This window comes from Chelmon rostratus, chromosome 11 (assembly GCF_017976325.1).
Source record: "Chelmon rostratus isolate fCheRos1 chromosome 11, fCheRos1.pri, whole genome shotgun sequence".
NCBI lineage: Eukaryota > Metazoa > Chordata > Actinopteri > Chaetodontiformes > Chaetodontidae > Chelmon > Chelmon rostratus.
The window spans coordinates 10,369,379-10,393,274 of record NC_055668.1 but is presented as its reverse complement, the minus strand read 5'-3'; the positions used below and the strand labels follow the sequence as shown (position 1 = coordinate 10,393,274).

The 23,896-nt window shown below is 41.9% G+C and overlaps 2 protein-coding genes across 3 annotated transcripts; one reads left to right on the top strand and one right to left on the bottom strand.

The window, feature by feature from the left end:
• The first annotated feature begins 1,754 nt into the window (after positions 1 to 1,754).
• On the top strand, positions 1,755 to 15,918 carry fbxo11a (F-box protein 11a). Of its 2 annotated transcripts, none has more exons than XM_041947011.1 (22): positions 1,755 to 2,073; positions 4,191 to 4,315; positions 4,424 to 4,505; positions 5,964 to 6,105; positions 6,894 to 7,023; positions 7,699 to 7,782; positions 7,864 to 7,996; positions 8,085 to 8,191; positions 8,288 to 8,399; positions 8,671 to 8,777; positions 8,983 to 9,120; positions 9,457 to 9,674; positions 9,800 to 9,980; positions 10,328 to 10,450; positions 10,740 to 10,825; positions 11,010 to 11,086; positions 11,287 to 11,430; positions 12,043 to 12,153; positions 12,274 to 12,381; positions 12,491 to 12,599; positions 12,692 to 12,790; positions 13,613 to 15,918. In XM_041947011.1, exons 1-22 carry the CDS (start codon positions 1,980 to 1,982, stop codon positions 13,740 to 13,742), a joined length of 2,640 nt encoding a protein of 879 aa, XP_041802945.1. In that variant the 5' UTR covers positions 1,755 to 1,979; the 3' UTR covers positions 13,743 to 15,918. The 2 variants fall into 2 exon arrangements, with proteins under 2 accessions (XP_041802945.1, XP_041802944.1); XM_041947010.1 differs by having other exon boundaries at positions 5,961 to 6,105.
• msh6 (mutS homolog 6 (E. coli)) lies at positions 15,888 to 23,465 on the bottom strand. Its single transcript, XM_041947009.1, has 10 exons — positions 23,102 to 23,465; positions 21,981 to 22,186; positions 21,658 to 21,839; positions 18,976 to 21,547; positions 18,073 to 18,353; positions 17,779 to 17,896; positions 17,600 to 17,689; positions 17,313 to 17,467; positions 16,202 to 16,401; positions 15,888 to 16,057 (listed from the first exon to the last, which is right to left on the bottom strand). The coding sequence occupies exons 1-10, from the start codon at positions 23,362 to 23,364 to the stop codon at positions 15,976 to 15,978; spliced, it is 4,149 nt and encodes a 1,382-aa protein (XP_041802943.1). The 5' UTR covers positions 23,365 to 23,465; the 3' UTR covers positions 15,888 to 15,975.
• Positions 23,466 to 23,896: the final 431 nt, after the last annotated feature.

The following is a 23,896-nucleotide window of genomic DNA, read 5'->3' as shown; positions in this document are numbered from 1 at the left end:
AGGCTACTGTGCAAGTGAGGAGTGTCTCATTATTTAAAAAAACTGAGGAGACCAAAGACAAACCCAAACTTATGAACAAAATAAATAGATTAAAAAAAGTAAACTTAAATTCTGGCATTTTTGGAACTTTTTTCCCTGTCAACCTAAAACACAGGAGGCATTTTGACATGTCCCAATAGGGTATAAGCACAGTTGTAAATAATAAAATAACAATCTCTAAATTTCTCATGTAGTGTAACTGGTGTTTGGGCTGGACTCTATTCTGTGCTTTAATTTGTTCATGCTCAATAGCACCACCATCAGAAAAAAATACCAGATTTTCTAATTTCAGTATGTCAGGCACCACTTGCAGTTTTAACACTTTTGCAGATATTTTACCCATAGAACTGTTAAATAGCTTGAAAATAATTTGCTGCATAGGTTTTGTTCTTGTGGCGTTATTACTTATTTATTCTTATTCTTATCTACACTCTAGCATGAATTCAGTCAGATCGACTTGTTAACTAAGAATGCATTTTTTGATTTGTAAGCCAAAGTTGCACCAAATCACAAGTTGCACAAAATCACTGAGGGACAAAACAAGTAAAGTAGATTTTGACATGTGTGTCTCGCTGACCAGTGAGGTTTGTTCTTGCAGACAAACTGAAAGAACCCTGTAAAGATGTTTTGGGATACTGTTTGAACAACTAAATACAGAAAGTAAGTGGCAATTCTTTGAATTTACTCAATACTCAGTCATCAACAGACAAACTTCAATTCCACTAAGCACAATGGAACACACTGCAGAATGTGTATTAGGCTGGACTGCCTGGGGGTCTCCTCCCAGTCAGTCAGTCAGTTGGGCCAGGAGCACCTCCGAGCATGCCGCGTGCATCCCAGCACGTGCTACAGCGACTTCACCAAGCTCCTCTAAATGTGAAGGAACAGTGGTTCAAGACTTCGCCACCCTGTAGAGGGATCTCATTTTGCCACTCAAATGCACAATCTCATTCTCATTCAGTCACTACATCATTACGCGAGTAAGAGCTTGGCTTCATCATTAAGCTCTCTCTTCATCACTTGCCACAAAGTCTGCAATGTAATAGTCATGAAACACTATTGATCCCAGTGGAGAGGTGATCTTCTGACTTGCTTCCTCTTAGAGGCCAAGCATTGGTCAGTATGGTTTCCTGCCAACTGCCAAGAACACCTTTTATAACCACTGATGAACCAATCTGTCCTTGCACATCAGTCCTTAATAACAGTTTATTTGAGGATATTATGCAGAATAAATGAAAGATCAAACTTTAACTTTAGCTTCAAGCTGTACATCCATTGTTAACTAAGTCTACTTTTTGTGAGATAAAACAGGAATTATAAAAATCAGGTCATAATCATTTATCTGTGGCGTTACAGACGACCAATTCTCTGTTACAAAATATGTGCGCTGTTGTGTATTTTGATGTCACTGCCTACAGTCATAAATCAATGACATTCTGTTAGCTCAAAAGGATCAACTTGTAAGATATTTGCATGTTCCCATTCCTGCACAAGTAGGATACTGACAACGAGCCCTTGCGCAAGACACCTTAGCTCCACCTTTCAGGATTGGACTCGGCTGCAAAATGTAAATATGAGGTAGACTGCTGCTGAGACACACAGCAGATCATTCCATGATGGATGCTTGAAAAGTGAAAACAATCACCATAAAGCAGACCACCGTGAACGGGGAAGGCGACGTGACGGCGAGAGGTCCTCCCATGTGATGTGACTGAGGCCTGACGGACTGTGCCTGTCTGTTATGGCTCCTCCTGTTTCAGTAGAACAGGGCAAGACGTAACACCAGTGCGGGGGAACGGGAATATCACAGCGATACGTTTTCCAGGAGCTAAAGATGGCAGATCGTGCAATGCTGAAGAAAAAGACATAGATGATATGCTCCGAGTCGCCTCTTCTGCTGTGAAGGCTTCGACATTTCTTCAAGATTAACAACACCCCAAATGAACTCCGTCAGAGCAAGTAACGTTAGCAGAAGACCTAGGCGAGTCTCGAGGCCGCGCCCGGTGCAGCCGGAGAGAAACCACCAGGAAAGAGGTAATGTTAGCTAAGCTTTCGTTAGCATTACTGAACGGCTTTTTAAATGGCTAGCTTTAGGGTTGAACTGTGTTAACCATATGCTTAGACGGATTCGTGTATTACTTGTGATCATATGTAGTATCGTATCACTGCAACGCTGATGTTGTGATAAAACAGCGGGGAGCTAACAGCAGTCCCAAAACGTCGCTGCGCAGTCAGGAAACTCCGAGGCTTTTGTGTTTGTAACTAGCATTCAGGCCGCGCTTTGTTTTTGCTTCTTTTTTGCCCCGAGTCGGCCTGTCTTTTGCTTGTCTGGCCTCGTGTCGCTGCTTAATTTCGTTTTTCTTGTCAGCTAACGTTACATTAGTAGTGAAAATGACAAGCGATAGACAGCGGTTTGCTATAGTCATGGGTGACAAATGCAGGGAAGGGTACACAAAGTGGTTTTGCCAGTTGTCGTAGCGTGCTAACCATAGCCTGTACTAGCTGTTATTATTAGCATGTTTGGCTATCTATCTGCGTCCTAGTGTTTTCCCAAAAAAAGCCCCAGCGTTCATTGCCTCTGTAACGTTGAAATGTCAATGTGTGGATATAATGAGTGTAATTAATGCTGTAACGCCACTGTTACAATCCGTCACAATATGTTTTGGGTATTTTCTACAGAAACGCTGTGTGACAACAGACGGTGCAACCTATACGAATGCTCGCTGCAATTGTTCAAAGTAAACACTAACTAGGGATGCTCTTCAATCATAGTTGCCGTGGCTGAAAGCCAGTGCCAGAGACCCTGTCAATTTGGGGGGGCACTGATCAGTAGCAATAACACAATGCTAGCTGGTTTCTGAATTTGATTCTGCGTTATTACGGTGGACTAGATACATGTTGTGGTGTTGGATCTCACAGCATCCATTGAATGACAATCAGCAGCAGAGGGTTAACTCTTACTTTTACGCTTGTTTCACAAAAAAGTGATCGTAAACATAAATAAAATAACCTCATTATGTTATTTGAACAGTGTAATGGAGAATCATCTGCTAAAATAATCCTGATGAATTATCAGTTTCAGTTAATTTATTCATTCATGACCTGCCATGGTACCTATTTCTCTCTGTCTGGATGTCCAGAGCATCAGTTTTCAGTTTAAGGTAACAGTAAATAAGTAAATATAGTGAGGTTGGTAAGAGATCAATAACAGTATCTTTGCCCATTTTGCATCATATAGCATATATTTGTTGTGGAATTGATGTACACCCATGGTCTTAGATGTGTTTTTTTAAGTGAAACAAGCTAAGAGAGTCTGTACATTATCTCAGTATACATTTACAGGCAAGTTGCTTTAACTGGCCCAGTTAGTCACACAGACGGTGTTTGTAGTGGTTACTGGCCTAGTAGCCGGGGAGAGTCATCCTTGCAACCAGAGCAACAAACAGGGAATTTGCATCTCCCATCTGGGGTAGCTATCAACTTATCATGCCATGGTGAATAGCCTTATAAATAGATGTCTGATTTAGCTCGGGGTTGATGCTGTGGTTGTTTTGTTTTTGTCTTGATTGAATCCCCCCTTGATAGGATCTGTAATCAATTTGCAGCATACAGAGCAGGCAATGGACAAACCTGTTTTGTTTTGTTTTTGTTTTTTTTGTGTGTGACCTGTGTGTTAAATGCTGTTTAGTTAATTCCCTCTGATAATCTCTTGTTGCAATGTATTTCTTAGTACTGATACATTTGTGTAGGAAAACTCAAATTTTAATAATACATGGTAAACAATAAGTTGACGTCTGTTGTTCAAAAAGATCTGAAACGTACACACAAGTTAAGCATCCATTATTGCAGATTAAGCCACACATGAGTCTTCACAGCATAGAGGATTATACCACACAGGACAACAATGTAATACACACTATGTATTATTTTGTTATAGTGCTTAGAATTTAGTGATAATTTAGGTATATTCAGTTGCAGACCCTTCTTATTGATAAGTGTATTTGAAATGCTATTAGCACGAATGTGCAGTTGACAAGATATCAAAGATGCATTTCTCTTGTATTTCCTTCTGTTTCATATCACATTATTTTAGATTGGTTTAATTAATAGCATTGCCATTAATTCGTTTTTTGTACTTCCGCCATTTGCAGATGAGGACGTTCCTGCAGATATGGTCGCAGAAGAATCCGGTCCAGGAGCTCAGAATAGTCCCTACCAACTTAGAAGAAAGTCTCTACCCAAGAGAACAGTGTGTCCGACAAAGACAAACATGGAGGTATGTTCAGCAGGAATCCCTAAAAGATCTACTTTAAGATTAAGACTTCATTTTAATGAAACACAACAATTATGTTTAAATGTCGCCTTTGACTTTTTTAATCCATAGGGTGCTTCCACTTCAACCACAGAAAACTTTGGACACCGACCTAAGCGCCCCAGAGTGTCAGGAAAATGTCAAGATTTACCAGGTAATTTTTAAGATGTGACCGGATGCTTGGTGCATTTATCATTGTGTTTCCCACAGGTTGTAAGGGGTAAATGTGGGGGTACTTTTGAGTTGGCTAATGGATTAATTACTTTTCCTTAAGCACAATAAGAGCAGTGTGTTGACTCATCAAATAGCGAATCAGGGCAAAATGTACAGCTAGTCACTTATTTTAGCTTGGAGTGGGCAGTTATGCATCATATAAAGTGCTGCGTTGCTGTTTACAATGTCTGTTATGAATACCTTCATTTCTTTGCACTTTGTAAAAGTTAATGTTTCACTTTCATTTTCATCATGAGAGGTCTGTGTCACCCAAGCAATTATAAAAGAAACATTAGAGAAATAAGGGGAGTTTTTTTGTTGTTTTTTTTTTTTTAATATTAGTGAATTCAACATGACACTTTTGTTCTGTACTGACCCTTTGACCCTTATGTCAAGTTCTGGAATGGCAATCTAGGAAAAGTAGATGTGTAACGGTATCAAACTCTTGTCAAGAGTTCAGATCACCTCTTTAAAAACTTTGGTAAAGACATGAAATAGCACCACGAGTTTCACAAAGTGGGAATTACATAGAGTCTGTTATTTGAGGTATTTGGAGTCTTTTTCATATAGTGCAGTTCAAGCCAAAGTGACCGAAATAGATGTTTTGTACGTTAGATGGCATTTGATTCTGGCTTTGTGATGTTGAAGTTAACGGTCACATTGCCTTGTGCTGTACTCACAGTAGGTCCACATGATCTGTTTTAAATCCCAAGTTACTTCCAAATAGAAAATCTAACTTTGTTGTGAAGATGAAACTATGCATCATTCGGCTCTAACATCTTGTAGCTGGAATGCAATTGGATCTGCTGGTCCAGGAGCCAAATACTAGTTCTGGGGGGGGTCCATGTTTGGATCTCAGTTAGAGCCACACTAATGTAGACCTCCATCCAATCCAAACAGCCTGCATGCATTTATGAGGAAATAGTGTGTTCGTCCATGTATTGAAATCAGCAGGTTACCCGTGAAATAGAGAAAACAAACAAAAAAAATGGTTACAGTAATAATGTAAATAGATATTGCATCTTAATTGAATAGAAATGTTAAATATTACACCCCAAACTCTACCAGTATGCAGGTGTAAGAAATTGTTAATTTAATTACTTTAGGTAGTCGGGCAGTTAAAGCAATGCTCACTCAGTATGGAGTAAATGTAAGAACTTGTTTGTAATTAAAGTGTTGGAAAGTGTTGACTTTCAGCTTTGAGCTTTTTTTATATTTCAATGGAGACTTGATGATGTCTGCAGAATTTTGTTGCCATCATGACTCAAAAGACAGTTTTGGTTAATCACGTGACCTTGCTATAAATATGCTTGAATGACTGCAGTTGTCTAACCCCACCCAAAACCCTGTCCTATCAAAATATTTTATTCTAACTCCACAACCATCCTCCTCCCAGCAGCTCCGGCAGAGCAGTATTTGCAGGAGAAGCTTCCAGACGAGGTGGTGCTAAAGATCTTCTCGTACCTGTTGGAGCAGGACTTGTGTCGTGCAGCGTGTGTGTGCAAGCGCTTCAGTGAGCTGGCCAATGACCCCATCCTCTGGTGAGACTTGTTGATGTTGGGAACATTTCCTCCTGACCTGTGCCCTGTTCTGTTTGGTGTGCTTCTTTGGTGTGTGTTCAATAAATGGTTTAAAAGCACCTTGAACTTTTACACATCGTATATTTCCAAATGTTTTATTCACTACTTCAAATATTCCAAGTTGCAACAGTCCCACAACTAATTGCTCAAGTTATTTTGATATGATGGTGCCTGTTAATTAGCCTTTGATTTAGTTCTACATCTGATTGTACTGTGAATGGTTGCATAGATTTAAAAAGTTGAATTATGAAGAGAAGCAAGAAGGAAGTATGGTTTTTTGTCTGCCTTGATCACAAAATAATGCCAGGATCTCAAAGCACGTTAAATCAAAAAGTTCTGTTCAGGTTGTTTTATAGGACACTTATCCTAAATTTGCAGCTCTCACTCTCAGTACATACACTTTATGCATTGAATTTTCAAATATCAATATCAAAAAGCAATTTAAAAGAAAATAACCAGTCAGTTGTCTGTGTTTGCAATCCAAAAAACATTATTGACAGACAGTCAAAACAAAGTGGCCTACGATGGTCATTTCACCATGAACGTGTTGAAACTGACAACTGTTTCAAATGTGGCGCAAAACCGTTTTAAGTTAATCATCAAGTTTGTACTAAACATGACCTAAACATCACTAACAATGGTGTTTTACTGAAGTCTGTTGCACAATAGCTTCTGTATTGTAGACTAAAAAATTCAGACACAAACAAGATGAGGTTAGTATTAATCACGGTTGTGCTTTCATATTTCAGGAAGAGGCTGTACATGGAAGTTTTTGAATACACGCGACCCATGATGCACCCCGAGGCAGGGAAGTTCTACCAGATCAACCCAGAGGAGTATGAGCAACCAAACCCATGGAAGGAAAGTTTTCAGCAGCTGGTATGGAACCTCCTGTGGGCTTGCTTACTGATTTATTTGAATGTTTTTTTTTTTATTATGAAGCAAATGAGACAGTGGCACACCGCTGTTGGAACACTGCATTGTCCTTATCATGGCTTTTATGTTCGATATGTGTTGTAGCATTGACTTTACACTAGAAGAACCAAAAGGGGTTTCCAGAAAATAGAAAGAAAACTAGTAATTTTTACTAAAACCTTCCTGAAGTGCCTTGAAACCTACTGTTTTGAGTAGGAGTGGGAGGCTGGGGTATGTGGGCTGGAACCATTAAGGTTAACTCTCTCCTTCATTCAACAAATTATGATACCGTATTTGCTCAGCTTGAAAAGGTGGTGTTGATGAGACATAAATTAGAGCCTTTCTGCTTTACATTAATATTTTTGTTGCCAAAAGTTGCCTCTGTGCGTCTTTAAATCCTCCTGTGTACAGACAGCTAATGTCATGTGAAAGGGCAACACCACAGGCCATAATGGTGACATTCAGTATGCAGGGTGTGGAAGGGAACTATGTGTTTAAATTATATTCCTTTGTGATCTGTTGACCTTTCGAATTGTTTTCTGTGACACCCCCCCATGTCTTTGTCGTCTCAAATCTTTCATTATGAATTATTCTACTCTTATATGTGTGAATAATTGTGTGAATGTTTTTTTTTTCTAGTACAAAGGAGCACATGTTAAGCCAGGCTTCGCAGAACACTTCTACAGTAATCCTGCCAGATACAAAGGGAGAGATAACATGTTTGTAAGTTCACTATTTCCACCTATTTTTTATTGTTTCCGTTAATACTCCAGTCATTCGCCTGACTTGTGATGTTTTCTCCAGTACTATGACACCATTGAAGATGCTCTCGGAGGGGGTCAGGAGCCTCACTTTGACGGCCTGATATTCGTCCACTCTGGTATTTACACAGATGAATGGATCTACATCGAGTCGCCTATCACAATGATTGGAGCTGGTATGTGTGTGTGAAGTCATGGTTACACATTCATGGTGCTTTTTTTAAAGTCTCACCTCTAATTGAAGCTTTCTGATTATTTTTGTAGCTCCTGGAAAAGTAGCAGAGAAAGTCATCATTGAGAATACCAGAGACTCTACATTTGTATTCATGGAAGGCTCAGAAGACGCTTATGTTGGATACATGACCATTAGGGTGAGATCACCCGTACAGTGCATCCATCTTTTTTTAAATGGCATAAATGGTTCATATGCACACTTTTTCTTTAACGTTTTTTTGTCTCTGCTGCAGTTCAATCCCGATGATAAATCCGCCCAGCACCACAATGCACACCACTGCTTGGAGATTACAGTCAACTGCAGCCCCATCATCGACCACTGCATCATACGCAGCACATGCACAGGTAGTTCTGCTGCACCGTTGTTCTACTGCAGTGGTTCCCAACCTTCAAAGGGGTCACTAGAGAAATCTGAGGGTTTGCGAGATGATTAATGGGGTAGTTGTGGTGAAAAGGTTGAGGAAGTGCTCTACTTTATCTCAGTAGACTAAAATCCATCTTCTGACCACTTGATATTTTTGAGCTGACATGCTTGCACGATAGAGCAGACATTGTTTTTGTTATATATGTTGACATGGATATTGGTGTCCTAATAAATCTGTCGCGTTTGTTTCAGTGGGGTCAGCTGTCTGTGTCAGCGGTCAGGGTGCTTGTCCTACAATCAAGCACTGCAACATTAGTGACTGTGAAAATGTTGGTCTTTACATCACTGACCATGCACAGGTAATACACACCTTTCACCCATGTTGTTAAAGTATCATTCATAAACAGTGAAAAAGTCTAGCCCCACTCTAGGAAACCAGCCTTTTTAAAGGCAAGATTAAAATCATAGTAAAATAGAATAAAACATGACCCGACGACCTGAAGTGTAAAGTGGACATGAAAATACTGAAAGCCTGAAACTTATTCAACATTGTTTATCGATCAGGGAATATACGAAGACAACGAGATCTCAAACAATGCTCTGGCTGGGATCTGGGTGAAAAACCACGGCAACCCAATCATCAGACGGAATCACATCCACCATGGCAGAGACGTGGGCGTCTTTACATTTGACCACGGCATGGTAGGCTACAACTTACTGGTGTTTGGTTTGTGTTCAAAACACTGTCATTGACTGTTCATCGACAGCTGCACTCATTTTTCTTCAATGTGAGCATTTTTCGACAAGTGATTATGCCTCATTGTAATTAGGAGTGCTGGGGTGTCACTGCAGTACCACTGTTGTATGATGCCCTCATGTGTATATGTGAGTGTTAGAACCCTTATTTTAGTATAATTGTACAGTGTATAATGTAATGTTGTTTACACAAGGTTCGTATTCGCTCTCTTAGTTGCAACTCAAGTGCTGAAGCATTTTTAGGACTTTAGAGTAATTTTGTATTCCTCTGTCTATTCCCAGGGTTACTTTGAGAGCTGTAACATCCATAGGAACCGTATAGCTGGCTTCGAAGTGAAGGCGTACGCCAATCCAACAGTGGTTCGTTGTGAGATCCACCATGGCCAGACGGGGGGCATCTACGTGCATGAAAAGGGCCGAGGCCAGTTCATCGAAAACAAGATCTATGCAAATAACTTTGCTGGGGTCTGGATCACCTCTAACAGTGACCCCACAATAAGGTCAGTGTCCCGTGTCTATAGAGGTTAAACACTGAATGAAAGTATCATGTAAAATGCATCAAATTGGTCACTGGCCCATGCACAGTTTTGCATCTCCTAAGATTTGCTGTTTCGTGAAAATACAGGGGCAATGCCATTTTTAACGGCAACCAAGGTGGTGTGTATATTTTTGGTGATGGCCGAGGCCTCATTGAAGGAAACGACATCTACGGTAACGCCCTGGCTGGAATCCAGATCAGGACGAACAGCTGCCCTATTGTCAGACACAACAAGATCCATGACGGCCAGCATGGCGGCATCTATGTGGTAAATATTTTCAAAACACACGGAGCCAAACTCATTAAGTCACTGGTTCCCAGCCTGGGGAACCCCCACTAGGGGTCAGTAAAGCTTCTGAAGGGTCATGAGGCCTTCTTGATTGTAAAAGTGGAAGAAAACTTAAAAAATATATATACAGTAGGCCTGAGTTGATGATAAGAAAAGGGGTCCCTTAATGAAAAAGGTTTTAAGTTTCATTAAGTTACACCAGCAATGGTTTTTGGGGGGGGTTTTTTGCAACAAAAGTCTTAATCTTGTAACATTTTCACTTCCTGAACTTTCTTGCCATAATTTGGAAACACGGCAGTGATGTATGCTGGTTCTGTGTCACGCAGCATGAAAAAGGACAAGGCGTCATAGAGGAGAACGAGGTGTACAGCAACACGCTGGCAGGAGTGTGGGTGACAACAGGCAGTACGCCAGTACTGAGGAGGAACAGGATACACAGTGGGAAGCAGGTAAGATCACAGGCTGGTTACAAGTTTAATGATGACAAGAAATAAATGTAAAGTGACAATCGAGAGGCAAAGATAATACTGTTATCTGATGTGATGTAGTTCCACTGGCACATTTATCACATGGATAAGATCACAAATTGCAATGTCATACTGCCTTGCTGTTCTCTAATATAAAAACATCTGTTGTGATCTTCTGCAGGTAGCACCATCATAAAGAAACTCACTCATAAAATGCATTTAATACCAGGAATCAATGTGAGCAAATATATTTTCAATGTCGTTTAAACAGGTTGGGGTCTACTTCTACGACAATGGCCACGGCGTGCTGGAAGACAATGATATCTACAATCACATGTACTCCGGAGTTCAAATTAGGTTTGTGGAAAATTAGAATGATATGGAAATATTCACCTTAACGCCTTAATGACAATGAGACAAATTTGTGTCATTGTGTTTTGTGAAAGTTTGGATGAATGAATCATAGGTTGTCCCCATAAAGTCAGATTTTGGTCAGTTGTCCGATGCTTATCTGTTTCTTGTTGCCTTTTTTTCCCCTCAGGACTGGCAGCAATCCCAAGATCCGGCGGAACAAGATCTGGGGAGGCCAGAATGGAGGCATTTTGGTTTACAACTCAGGTAAGAATGTCTTTTCTGTGTTATTTTTTTCTACAATGAGTCCAGATTGCACTTTTCCCCCAGCATGAAAATCAGTCTACTTGTTGACGCCTTACAGAGAGTCAGTGGCTTCTGTCATCATTAATATTTTGCTATTTGGCCAGTGTGACAACACTTCTCCTCTGCTGTCCTAATAATGAAACATAAATCTATGTTTTCAGGCTTAGGCTTCATCGAGGACAATGAGATCTTTGACAATGCTATGGCAGGAGTGTGGATCAAGACAGACAGCAACCCCACCCTGCGGAGGAATAAGATCCATGACGGGAGAGACGGTGGGATCTGTATATTCAACGGAGGAAGAGGTAACTAACTAATTTAGTGAATGAAAATGGGGATACTTATCACATTTGTGAAAACATACAAGTTATGTTTTCATCCAGTGTTACTACCCAAATGCAACAGCATGAGATTTTCATGGTACAGTAAGAAAATATCACAGTATACACCAATACAGTAGAATTCAATACTGTAGATACACAAATGTACTCGGTATGATAACTGTCAGGATACTCTAAAACTCGCACCTGCAGTGCCAGGCCTAAGAAACAAAAATCAAAAGTGTTTTAACTCCAGCAGTGTTTACTAGCTTACAGTCTTCTTCTTCCCTGTCTTTGTTGGTGCATTGCAGCAAATCTTTCCATGTTACTGCCATCTTTAGATCAGTAGAATAGCGTCACCATTGGTTGGACTGTATATCACCTTTAAGCCATTGACTGCACAGAGCTTTGTGGAGTTCAGTTGGCCAGAGAGTCAGATTGTGTTTATGATCTACAGAAATGCAGCCTTGAATTGTTTAATAGGTTGGCATAATCCTGACAAATTCAGTTAGGCACTTTGTATGTCTAAGCCTTGTGTACAGTTTAATTTTAATGACAGTTGTTTGTGGGATTGACTGTCTTCTTTTCTGTCTTGAGGTTTGTTAGAGGAAAATGACATCTTCAGAAACGCCCAAGCTGGAGTCCTCATTAGCACCAACAGCCACCCCGTACTGCGGAAAAACAGGATATTTGATGGCTTTGCTGCAGGTGGGTCACACCTGCGCGCAGGCTGTAATTAAGAACTAACCGTTCTTGATGAGGCACAGTATTCCTTGCTAATGGGAACTAGGAGCTCTGTAACTTGAACATTTTTTTTTTTACTACTAGGTATTGAGATCACCAATCATGCCACAGCGACCCTCGAGGGCAATCAGATCTTCAACAATCGCTTTGGGGGATTGTTTCTTGCATCTGGTGTCAATGTAACAATGAAAGGTACTGTTCTGCTCACAAAGGCTTTGACACATTGTCTTGACATACCCTGTCTTTTCTGTTAACAGAGTACCTGTTAGTGTAGTTAACCAACTTCTGCTCTTCCCTCCAGATAATAAAATCATGAACAATCAAGATGCCATTGAAAAGGCTGTGAGCAGAGGTCAGTGCCTGTACAAGATTTCAAGTTACACCAGCTACCCAATGCACGATTTTTACAGGTAATTTGTGTTTATACTCGCAATGAAGGTGGAAAGAATATCCTCAGCTGTTTGCCTGGTTTGTGATGTGTTAACTATTTGGGTTCCCACAGGTGTCACACCTGTAACACAACAGACCGCAACGCCATCTGTGTGAACTGCATCAAGAAGTGTCACCAAGGACATGATGTGGAGTTCATCAGACACGATAGGTCAGTCTTCGGCCTCGTTCACACCGTCAGCCCAAAGCTGTTTTTTGGTATATTCAGATTGTACCCAGATAGATTTTTAAAATCTGGACAGCAAAATACCACCTTCAAATGTGATCTTTGACCCCAGCCACATTTGGAGGTGGTTTGAAATGTGATTCCAAATGGATTTCTACACATGCGTCTCAGTCTGGATGCTCAGATCAGATTTCAAATTGTCCTCTGCGTCAGTTGCAAAATCTAGAGTGACGTGAACTGCGTCGGAGCGGCTGAGCTGAATCCACGTTGCTACCAGCAGAGCGTTACAGAGAACAGCAGTCCGCGGACAGACGCTGAATTTACTTGTCTGTTAGCACTTTGGTGGGAGGCTGCTGCACATGATGCGTGATGGATCTCCATATCTCTTGCTTCCACATTCAAATGCGGCGTCACCAGCGAACGTAATTACTGACGCCTACGTCGTTACCACAGCAACACATGCAGATAGGTTGGTGATCTGCGGACACACAAATCCGATCTGATCACTCGCAAAACACAGTGCGGACAGTCTGTCTTAAAGATCTGACTTTGAGAAACAAATGTAATTTGCTGCAGTCTGAACAAAGCCTCATTGTGACCCATATTACTGGAAATAATAATGTGATAAATGTATGATTTATGACAGCAGAATCTTGCACTTGCTTTAACACAGGCACAGGCCTTTTGCTGCACTGAACACAGTTTTGTTTTTGCTAGTCACTTACAATATATGAAATATACTGCGATTTCTTCTTTGTACCTTAATGGCGTTTCACTAAACAGAATTTTTCCTCCTGTCACCTGCAGATTCTTCTGTGACTGTGGTGCGGGGACACTGTCAAATCCTTGCACGTTAGCTGGAGAGCCGACTCACGACACAGACACTCTGTATGACTCGGCCCCTCCTATAGAGTCCAATACACTGCAGCACAACTGAGCTCGAGACCCGAGGTCCTGTTGCGCTTCAGCAGTAATGGACATGAGACACTTTAAGTGCAGTGGAGAAGGAAGTCCAAACTTAAATACAGATTCACTTTGACAGAGCATATACAGTGACTTTAAAAAAAGGACATGAATATGCTAAAAGGAGACATTTAAAAAAAAAAAAAAAAGAAGTCTGATTATGGATGCCTCGCTTTTTCTTTTTCTTCAATTATTTGACAAAAAAAGATGACATCAGTGGGACAGAGCAGAAGAGCAGCTGACTCAGGGTGTGTGGGTGTTTTGGTTTGGTCAAGTAAGTGAAAGCGGTGAGAGCTGGACAAAAAGCCACCAAGGCTCGTCTGCTTGGAAGAAGAACAAGATACCGCAGTTATGTACAGGCCCATCGTGGACAGACGCTCAGTCAGAAGAGGCATAACTTTTCTCATGAGGAGGCAAAGGCCCCAAATTCAACAATGCTTCCATCACTGGGCAACCGACGTGCTCGTATGATATGTACGGGAAAAATGACCTAGCACTTCAGCTTTTTTTTTTTTCCCTCAAGACAACTGTTGAGATTTGATTTTAATGCTTTTTGTGTAGTTTTGTATTTTCATGCAAAAATCTTACTGTACTTGAATGTCTTTATTTTATTAAATGTGTTAAATTTTTTGGTTATTATACCCTAGAATTGCTGTAATTATACATGTCGCAGTATCTAACTTCTTTCTGTGAAAGAGATCAGAGAAAAGAGAGGAAAACACTAAACATTTTCTCCAGCAATGTTGACTCACTTATATTTGCAATACGGAAAAATAGATGCCGAAATGTGCTTTCGTAAGACTTGCATAACTTTTTCTGCTTGGATTACCATTTTAAATGTTTGTCTTTGTAAAGGAGGTGAACAGTTGTGATATTTCCATTAATTTTACATAATCTATGCATATTTTCTGTTTATTTTCTGTTCATATTGGCCTGTCACAATACCCAGTTTACAGGAAGGACTGCTAAGAAAGCTATAGAGCAAAGTCAAGCATTTTTACTCAAGGCTGCAGTTGTATAACAATTCAGGGGAGTTGTTTGAGCCAGATGACCATGATATTCTAGTTAAAGACACAGCCTCTTCTTTACTTACCAAATAAAAAAAATACAGTATTTAGGGTAAGGGTATTTTAATGCATGTTGGGAAATTACATCCCTGATTTCAAATAAGTTGGGATGCTGCGTAAAATAAAAAATGTGATAATTTGCTAATTTGACATCTACTTGATTGAAAACAGTACAAAGACAAAATGTTTTACCTCATCCTCATTGATTTAAATATAAGCTTGTTCTGAATTTGATGCCAGCAACATGTTTCAAACAAGTTAGAACAGGAGCAACAAGCTCACGTTTGGGTATGAAAGCATCCTGGAAAGTCTGTCGTTCACAAGCAAGGACGGAGCGCGGTTCACCGCTTTGTGAAACACAATCACAATTTGCTTTCTTTAGTATAAAGGATATTACTACATGGGATCGGGAACTCTTTGTAAAATTGTTGTCTACAAACAGTTAATTTGCAAATGATCACATTCTGTTTTTATTTACGTTTTACACAGCATCCCAACTTTTTGGGAATTTGGGTTGTATCTAAGGAAGTTAGGATTGTACCTTCTGTGGCACACTGATGACCTGTCATAGATTTGTCAGTCAAGGGTCATCTATACACCTCTTAACTTGTATTAAAATCTATGTGCTTGCCTTCTCTTCAATAATGGGCACAAATGCTGCTTCTTGGACTGTTAAAATATGCCATTTCTTTTTACAGCGCAGACTACATTTTTCAGTTTGACTGGGTCGAAGAAAAAAAAAAAAGACAAGTCTTGTGAAAGCACAGCTAACTTTGATGTGTTTTCCCCTTGTTTGCCAATGTTGCTGGAGAATTTAAAAGGCTTTTACTCTACAAGCTGAGACAAGTATCTATATACAGCGCTATATGGTTTCATTGCCCCCCCTTCCCTTCCTCCCCATTCATGTGTACTGGTGATTGTGGGTTCTCATACAGACTGAAATGTATGCATGTATCATAACATCTAGACTTAATATATTGTGAAGTATTCAATAACCGTTATGTAGGCGCTAGCGTGAATTAAAAGGGTTTAATTTCCTAGATGAAACATTGTCATTTTTTAAAAATAAACTTTATTAGATCATTACAGTAGTGTTTTTTCAAGTGCTGGAAACCAGTCAGAACAAAGGATGTTTACAAACTACAGGGTGTTGAGCATCTGAACAAGTGAGGCAAAGTGTGTGCTGCCCAGTGTAGCATCTTCAGCAAACTGGCAGAGCTTCCTGTCAGAGGAGAGAAGAGGGGAAAAAAATCAGAACTGGGCTCTGACACTGAGCAATACAAAGTTCAAATCCCTGCTTTTTTATGTCACTGCAGTAACATGAGGTGTCGTGACAGAATATATTTACCCAGATACTAATACATACTTGAAGACTCTGAGGCTGATGGTGCTCTTCTCAAACTCCCTGGCCTTCCTGTGTCCTGATTGGATGACCTCCTCTGGCAGGCTGGCGAGTCGGGCAGCGTTGAAGCCGTAGCTCTTTGGACAGGCACCGCTGATGAACTTGTAGAGGAATGTGATGGTCTCTTGACTCGGATCCTCGCATTCATTCTCCACCATGCAAGCCTGAAAGGGACAAAACAGAGACATTATGTAGTAATGATTCAGAATACACAAATACACAGCCAGATGAATGGTAGTTTACTGCGCTGTATGAGAGCATCAGGGTGGGAGTACTGTTCCTGAAATTATTATTTTGTGCACAAAATTAATAACCGACATGCAATTAGGAAGTTTTTCTGTGGAAACTGCACACAAAAATCCCTCAAATTATTTTCATCATGTCCCTGAAGTAACAGGAACTTAGGTGGCAAGTTGTGGCTAGAGGAGCAGCCACAATGATGGCACCAGGGAAGCAGCTGTGTCACAATGAGGATGTGCCCACAAAACTCCTGGTTCATGCTCTCAAGCTTAAGTATTGAAAGTTATTGTCCTCTCTACATGTTCTTGTACAGTTTTGATGCTACATTGGGACATCAACAACAGCTTCGACCGTAGGTATAGAGTCGTTGCTTTGTTCTGCAGTGAAATATTAAGTCAAAGCTGAACAGTACAGTTTCAGTTTTGATGGTTCGATATTTTGCCTATTAAACCACACAAAGATATAGTTTCTGTTGTGTTGACGTGAGGGAGTGATTTCAGTTTGTACAAATTCAGGGAACAAAGACTACTTTTTGTGAAAAAAATCTACATGCCAAATACCTCCCAGGCTCTGTATGAAACCTAGAAGTATGACTTCACAACACAAAATAGATTGCATATAAGAAATAGACCGTATATAATTCAATTGCAGCAAGGGGTGAAGAAAACAAAAAGCCAAAACAAACAGGATGCAATAATACTCTAATACAATTCGGAAGATATTTTCCGAGATGGTAATTTGAGTCACAGCTTTTCCATTTTAACATTCTGTAACCGTCTGCTACCCTTTGCCTGTGCAGTGCAGTATTTAGCATGTTGTGCATTGCTGAACTCACCATGTGGCCCAACCGCACAGCATGGTTGTTGGCGTAGTCCTCCACCAGGGAGTGGTAATGTGTAGAGAAGAGTGTACGACAGCAGATCTTCTCAGCAAGCTCCTTCACAACAGCACTGGCAATCGCTGTACCATCATATGTGGCTGTGCCCCTTCCTGCAAACAGTTCACAGCTGAATGGTTACACCCACAAAACAAACCACCACAAGAACAAAACACTTGCTGGGGAGACTGCCTCAGCTGTTCACTGGTACTATGAATAAGCCTTAATATGCAGCAAAGACTTACCTAATTCATCCAGGAGCACAAGAGAGTGTTTGGTGGCATGGTGCAGGATGCTGGCAGTTTCACTGAGCTCCACAAAGAAGGTACTCTCTCCTAAAAGACACATGTTGGATAATCCAAGCTTAGTGGAAGCTTGAGATTTTGCTGCATGTGTGTTACATTACAGGAGCTCATGAAGTTACCAGCCATAATACGATCCGAGGCCCCCAGCCGGGTGAAGACCCTGTCAACTGGTGTGAAGCGCAGCCTCTCAGCAGGAACGTAGCAACCCAGCTGAGCTAGAATGATCACGAGTCCACACTGTTCAAAAAGAGCAGCACAGTGTCTCAATGTGAGACTTCAAGGAGACCTGTACAATCCACGTGGATGTGAAAAATAAATCTTTTCAGTCTATCACTTACTCCAGTTAAGTTTTATACACATAGAGAAAACAAAGCAATTTTCATTGGATCAATATACATCTACAAGTGACCCACCTGTCTCATGAGAGTAGACTTTCCACCCATGTTTGGCCCTGTGACGAGGACACAAGAGGCGTCACCTTCTCCCTCATCTTCGCCGCCACCAGGGCAGCCGATGTAGATGTCATTGGGGATGAAGTCATCGCCAAAAAAGGTCTTGGTGACACAAGGGTGACGTGATCCAGTGAGGTCGAGGAAGGGCGCTACCTGGTCATCGCCCTCAGGAAGCACCACCTCTGGCCTGGTCATCGGTCCGTCTCCACCCTGACTGTAGCGTGACAAGGCCAGCAGCACATCTGAAAACAAATGACAATTCATTAGTGATAAAAGTAATAAGCAATCAAACACTAAACCAGCTATCTTTGTTTTTGTTTTTTTTCAAAATTAAATTTGCTATTTGCTTTCATAGTATTTTATGGGATGATTTTGCATCTCAGCTCTGTTAAAACTAATGAAGTAAACCTGTGGCTGAGGGATGGCCCAGAGGTAGAAAAACACATTAGAAACACATTATCACTGCCCAGTGATGAGTAATAAACTATGCAATTACCTCTCCCTCTGTCAGGAGCAAACACCAGTGCACAGTTTCCATAAGAGAGAAAAACAAACCAATGACTGTCAACTTAGCCAAGTTTTAAATTGAATAGTTACTCAATGAAAGCCAGACTTATAGCAAGCACTCAGACAAGTGCAACACCATCATCTAACACACGTTATGGAGGCATATCGGTAACATCTACAGGAAATGTATTCAGAGCAGACACCTGCAATGCAAACTCATTTTCACAGTTTTTTCCTCAGAAACATAAACACTACGACGATCAGATGAACCAGACTGATGTCTGACTTGACAGATTTGATTGATTCGTGCTGGGAATAAATTATGCTGATTAAGAAGAATAAAAAGCGAGCAATTACCCAGCACTGCCATGCACTCCACACCAGTCTTCCAGTCTCTGTAGTTCTTGTCAAAGTTGTAGAAGAGCCTCCTCATGCAGTCTTTCAGGGCAGCATCTCTCTTCTCCTCAAATCCCTGCAGCTCTGAGAACAGCCGTTCGCTCTCCTTTGTCACATAACGCTTCCAGCCTTTCTTTGTAGACTTCACCTCATACTCCTCAGGAATATTCCTCTCTGAGACACTATCAGGCACCTCCATCTGGTAGCGGTTTCGCCCAGTTCCCCAGTAGGCCATGCTTTTACAGCCAAGTCTCTTCTTCTGTCTGTCCAGGTAATCCTGCAGCTCTCGTTCACAGTTCTTGATTCCAGTCAGAGCCTGGTCGTACTCTGGGTCAAAGCCAGCTTTAGGGGATATGACACCAGTAGTGCGGGCTTTCTGGTGGTCGAAGGCCGTCTCCCAGCGCCTGAGTTCAGCAGAGAAGTCGGGAAAGAGACCGTCCTTTTCATTTCTCAGGCCCACAACCTGACGGAGTAATGCGGATCGACATTCGCCTGAAACTGGAGCGAGGACAGATATGATCTCCTGCATAGTTTTGAAGCCTTCCAGTGCTGAGAGGAAGTCTGCTATCTTTCGCTTGCTGTAGGTGACCTCCTCATAGAGAACTGCTCTGCTGTCAGGGTGATCCTGGCCCTTCAAAGGAGTGCCAATGCTGTGGATTTTACTCAGGAGACGCTCCAAATCTGGCAGCTTCTTCAGCAGGTCTGAAACCTCTGTAGCCTGGGCTTGAGCTCCCATCAGGTCTTCCACTGCATCCAGTCGGTCCTTGATGGATGTGGGGTTACAAAGAGGAGCACAGAGCCACTGCTTCAGCAGCCTCTTGCCAAATGGAGAACTGCAGGTGTCCAAACGCTCCAGCAGTGTGCCTTCTGTTCCTCCTGACCCATTCTGAAAGATTTCCAAGTTTGCCAGAGTCACTCCATCAAGGACCATCCGCTGGCGAGTCTGGGCAAAAAAACTGGCAGGTCCAGCAGCTTTCTCCATCTCCACATCAACAGGGACGTATTCTTCAAAGTTGGCCATGGAGAGCAGCTCTTGGTCTACCAGGCATTTCTTCAGGTAGAAAATGCATCCGCCCAGTGCTGACAGTGCCAGCTCATAGCCCTCTTTAGGAGTAAGACATAGTGAATCACTCTCAGAGGTCATCTTTTTTAGAAGAGCAGGAAGAAAACTGTTCCCTGTCCCCTGATCTTTGCCAGCAGTCTCGCTGAAGTAATCTTCCTCTGAAAGAGTTTTTAGAGTCTTTTGAGCGTCCCAGAACTGGGTGCCGGCATTAAGTCCTTCCTGCAGAGCAGAGGACAGAGAGGACTTAAGTATTTTGCGTGTTTCAACAGATAGGTTCCCCTTTTCAAAGAGCACTTCAGCTGGGGCAAAGTGTGCTATCAGGGTGCGCAGACGTGAGCAGTGACGATCGTCTGGGAACTGACCTACATGGAAATAACCCACAGAGGTATCTACAAAGGAGACTCCGTACGTGCGGCAACAACCAGAGCTTTCGTCTTCAGCTTTTTCCTTTACACTGAGCAGAAACTTGCTCTGACTCTCAGAAGGAGCACCGTCCAACACGCTGTAGGTCTGGGTACCACGTGTGATAATCCGACACACCTCTCTTCTCACCACGCGGTCAAACTTGGTGGGCTTCGCCATGGTTTTACAGCGTGTTTCCATCATCTCTGGTGTCTCTGTCTGCTCCACACGAGCCACCTTGTAGCCTTTCTGGACCAGTACATCTGAGAAACGTCCAAAGCCAATCTCTGGAAAACCTGAGTGTGCCCAGGTCCCCTTCATGAAAGTTAATCCCAGCTCGTTGACCCCGATCACAGCATCCATGTGGTAGAGCTCATAAAACTTCCCCACTTTGTAGAAAATGACTGTATCAAACATGTTAGATTTGAGCTGCCACCACCGCCGCATGCCAGGAGTGTTTCTGTTTAGAAAGTCTTCTGGCACATACAGGGTAGTGGGATCGTAGTCATCCTCTGTCTGACGCCGCCTTCCGCTGTCTTTCCTCCTGCCATCCTGCAACCACTCAAGCTTCTCATGGTCCCAAACTGTGGTGCCTCCACCTGTGCCTGATCCATTTGTCTGGCTCTCAAAGTTGTCAGGGGCAGAGAAGGCTGATAAACGAGACTTTGTGTCGGTTGCAACAGCTGCTGGAGCTCGTTTTGGCGCATTGGACGGGACAGTCGGTATCTTGGCTTTTGTAGAAGCAGGCTTCTCTGCAGGACGTTTGCGCTTTACAGGCTTGATGGGGCTTTCGGCCTCTGACTCATGTGTGCTCTCCTCTCCCTCCTCTTCGCTGCTCACCGTCCCTTCTTCCTCCTCATCCTCACTGCTGGATGCAGCTTGTTCTGGTTTGAATTCCTCATCTGATCCATCACTGTCTGATGCTACAATTATGCGACGACGCTTGGCTTTATTTCCCTTTTCTGTTGAAGCACGGGATGATCGTCGACCAACCTTGGGAGACTTTGCTTCATTTTTCTGATCATCCTCACCACTGACCTCTTCATCACTCACTGTTGATTTGTCAAGCTGAAAAAAAACACAAAGGAGGTCTAGTAAAAATCCTGCATTACTGAGCTGATTAAAGACTTTCATGTCCATACTTGTCAACAACTAATCAAATATAATCACAATGTCACCTCCATTTCTTCATCATCATCATCATCCTCTTCCTCATCAGAGGGATCCATACAAAGAGGCATCTTTAATCTTTTTTCAGGGCTGTCAAACATGACAGCATCGGCGAGCTCCATTGCACGACGGATTACAGGTTTGCCGCTGAAGAACACACCTCCCATTTTAGCATCACAGCTGTCAGCACCTGCAAAACAGTACAAATGAGATAACTCAGAAATCAATTGTTGCAAATACTGTCAAGCAGTTTATTGGGAGGACTAAGCAAAATACAGCCACAGCTTTAAGATTGTTATTCACATTAATTCTGGAACTAATTGCAGCCAACCTTGATACGCTCGGATATATTTGGTGCTGACCCATCCTCTAGTCGGGGGTTCATCAAAGAAATGGACATGGATGCGCTGGGCCCGACCACGGCCCCTCATCTGCTGGCCACTCAGAGGTTGGGGTACTACCATGCATGGCCACCAGGGGTGTCCCTCCAGTTTTGCCCACACGAGGGCACCAGCACTAAATGTGCATGTGGAGCTGCTGAGGGAAGGAAAAACACAAAGACAAACTCAACTCGCACAGGAAACTGACCCAAACCAATATAGGCTTCTTCTTTTCACCTGACGAAGAGTGTCATCTCATGTGCACAATTTTAACAGCCCTTAATACTGATATTCTTCAAAATAATCTTCAAACTATTGCTACTAGCCATTGACATCCACGGTTAGATTGTGTCGAACAACATTTTGAATATTTCTCAACTGTCTGTGAATTTGGAACACATCTTACCACCGACAAGTAACAGTTAACCAACTGGTGTGTTTTTTTTTTTAACACTGACTAAACTGACTTATGCCTAAAGTCTAAATTAAGCTTATGTGGGGGAATTTATACAGGCAGCCTTTTTTATTTTTAACATGAAGGTGTATATTTTACTTTACATTACACATTAATTTCAAGCTATCAATTATAACTCAATTTAACTTGACAAGTAACCATGACAACTAAAAAAGGAAAAATGAAAATGAAATGAAAATATGGGAAACTTATATATTTAAGTTTGACCTGAAGTGAATTCATGTACAGTAATACAGTTATCGATATGTTTGAAGTGTTGGGAGTATGATGTAGCCACTCCTGCATCAGTGCTACGATGACATTATCTTGAAAATACACACACTATATTATGGACAGAGGAGGGGGATTACCAGGCCGCGATGAGAAGCCACTACAACCTGGTGCCCACACCATACCAAATGACAGTCAGAGTTCATTTCACATTTAATCTGTGTTCACATTGAGCTGACGAGGAGAAAACCGCGTACAGTGTTGTCTGCAAGAAATCAAGTTTCAAGCATGGTCGAAAGCAAGACAAACTTCTCCCTTAGCTTTTAGACATTCTTCAACGTGTCTCCAGTAATTACACTGCCCCCAAGAGCAACACGGCTAACCCACCTTTGTTTTGTTGTTGGTGCCTTGTCGCCAAATAGTTTGTTGAAGCCCCCTTTCGCGGGCTTGGAGTTACTTTTCGGTTTAACGTTGCCGGTCTTGGTTGTGTGCTGTTGCGGTGCCTGTTTAGCCTGCTCTTTCGGAGAGGAGTTGGACTTCTCCACGGAGGAAGGCAGGTCTGCCTCGGCCGGAGAGGGACTCGGTTTCGGCTTGGAGACCGGCGGCGGAGACTTGGTGAAAAATTTGAAGAGAGAGCTTTGCTTCGCCATGTGTGCAAGTTTCAAGTCTGTTTTAACTGTACTTTCGAGATAATCCTATCGACAGTGTGCGCGGCCTCCTGCAACACCTAGCATCTAGCCAGCTGCACGGCGCGAGCGCATCCTGTTCGCGGGAAAGACAGGCATGGGGTATGGTTGTGGGCGTGAACACGAGACTCCTCCAATGAAAAGCGAGTACACGGTAAAACGGAAGTCACGTGGTATAAACATCCGTTTTTTAATAGAACCTTTATTAAAATGTCTAAAATGTAGATACAGAAATAAATGGCATGGTACAATATTAAAATGACAATGACCTAAAAAACACCATCATCTGCTTGTCCTTCCGTAATGGAAGGGACGAGTAACACCCCTCTGGACAAACACTTAAAAGATTTAAAGCTCTTTTTCTCTCATCTGTCTGCTTCCAGACAATCTCAGTGGTGGACACTAGTTCTAGTATATTGTAGATCTGCCAATATTTACTTTTTCCATATTATAGATGATCCTTTAGTCTCTGGCCACAGTGTTTGAGTAAAACAAG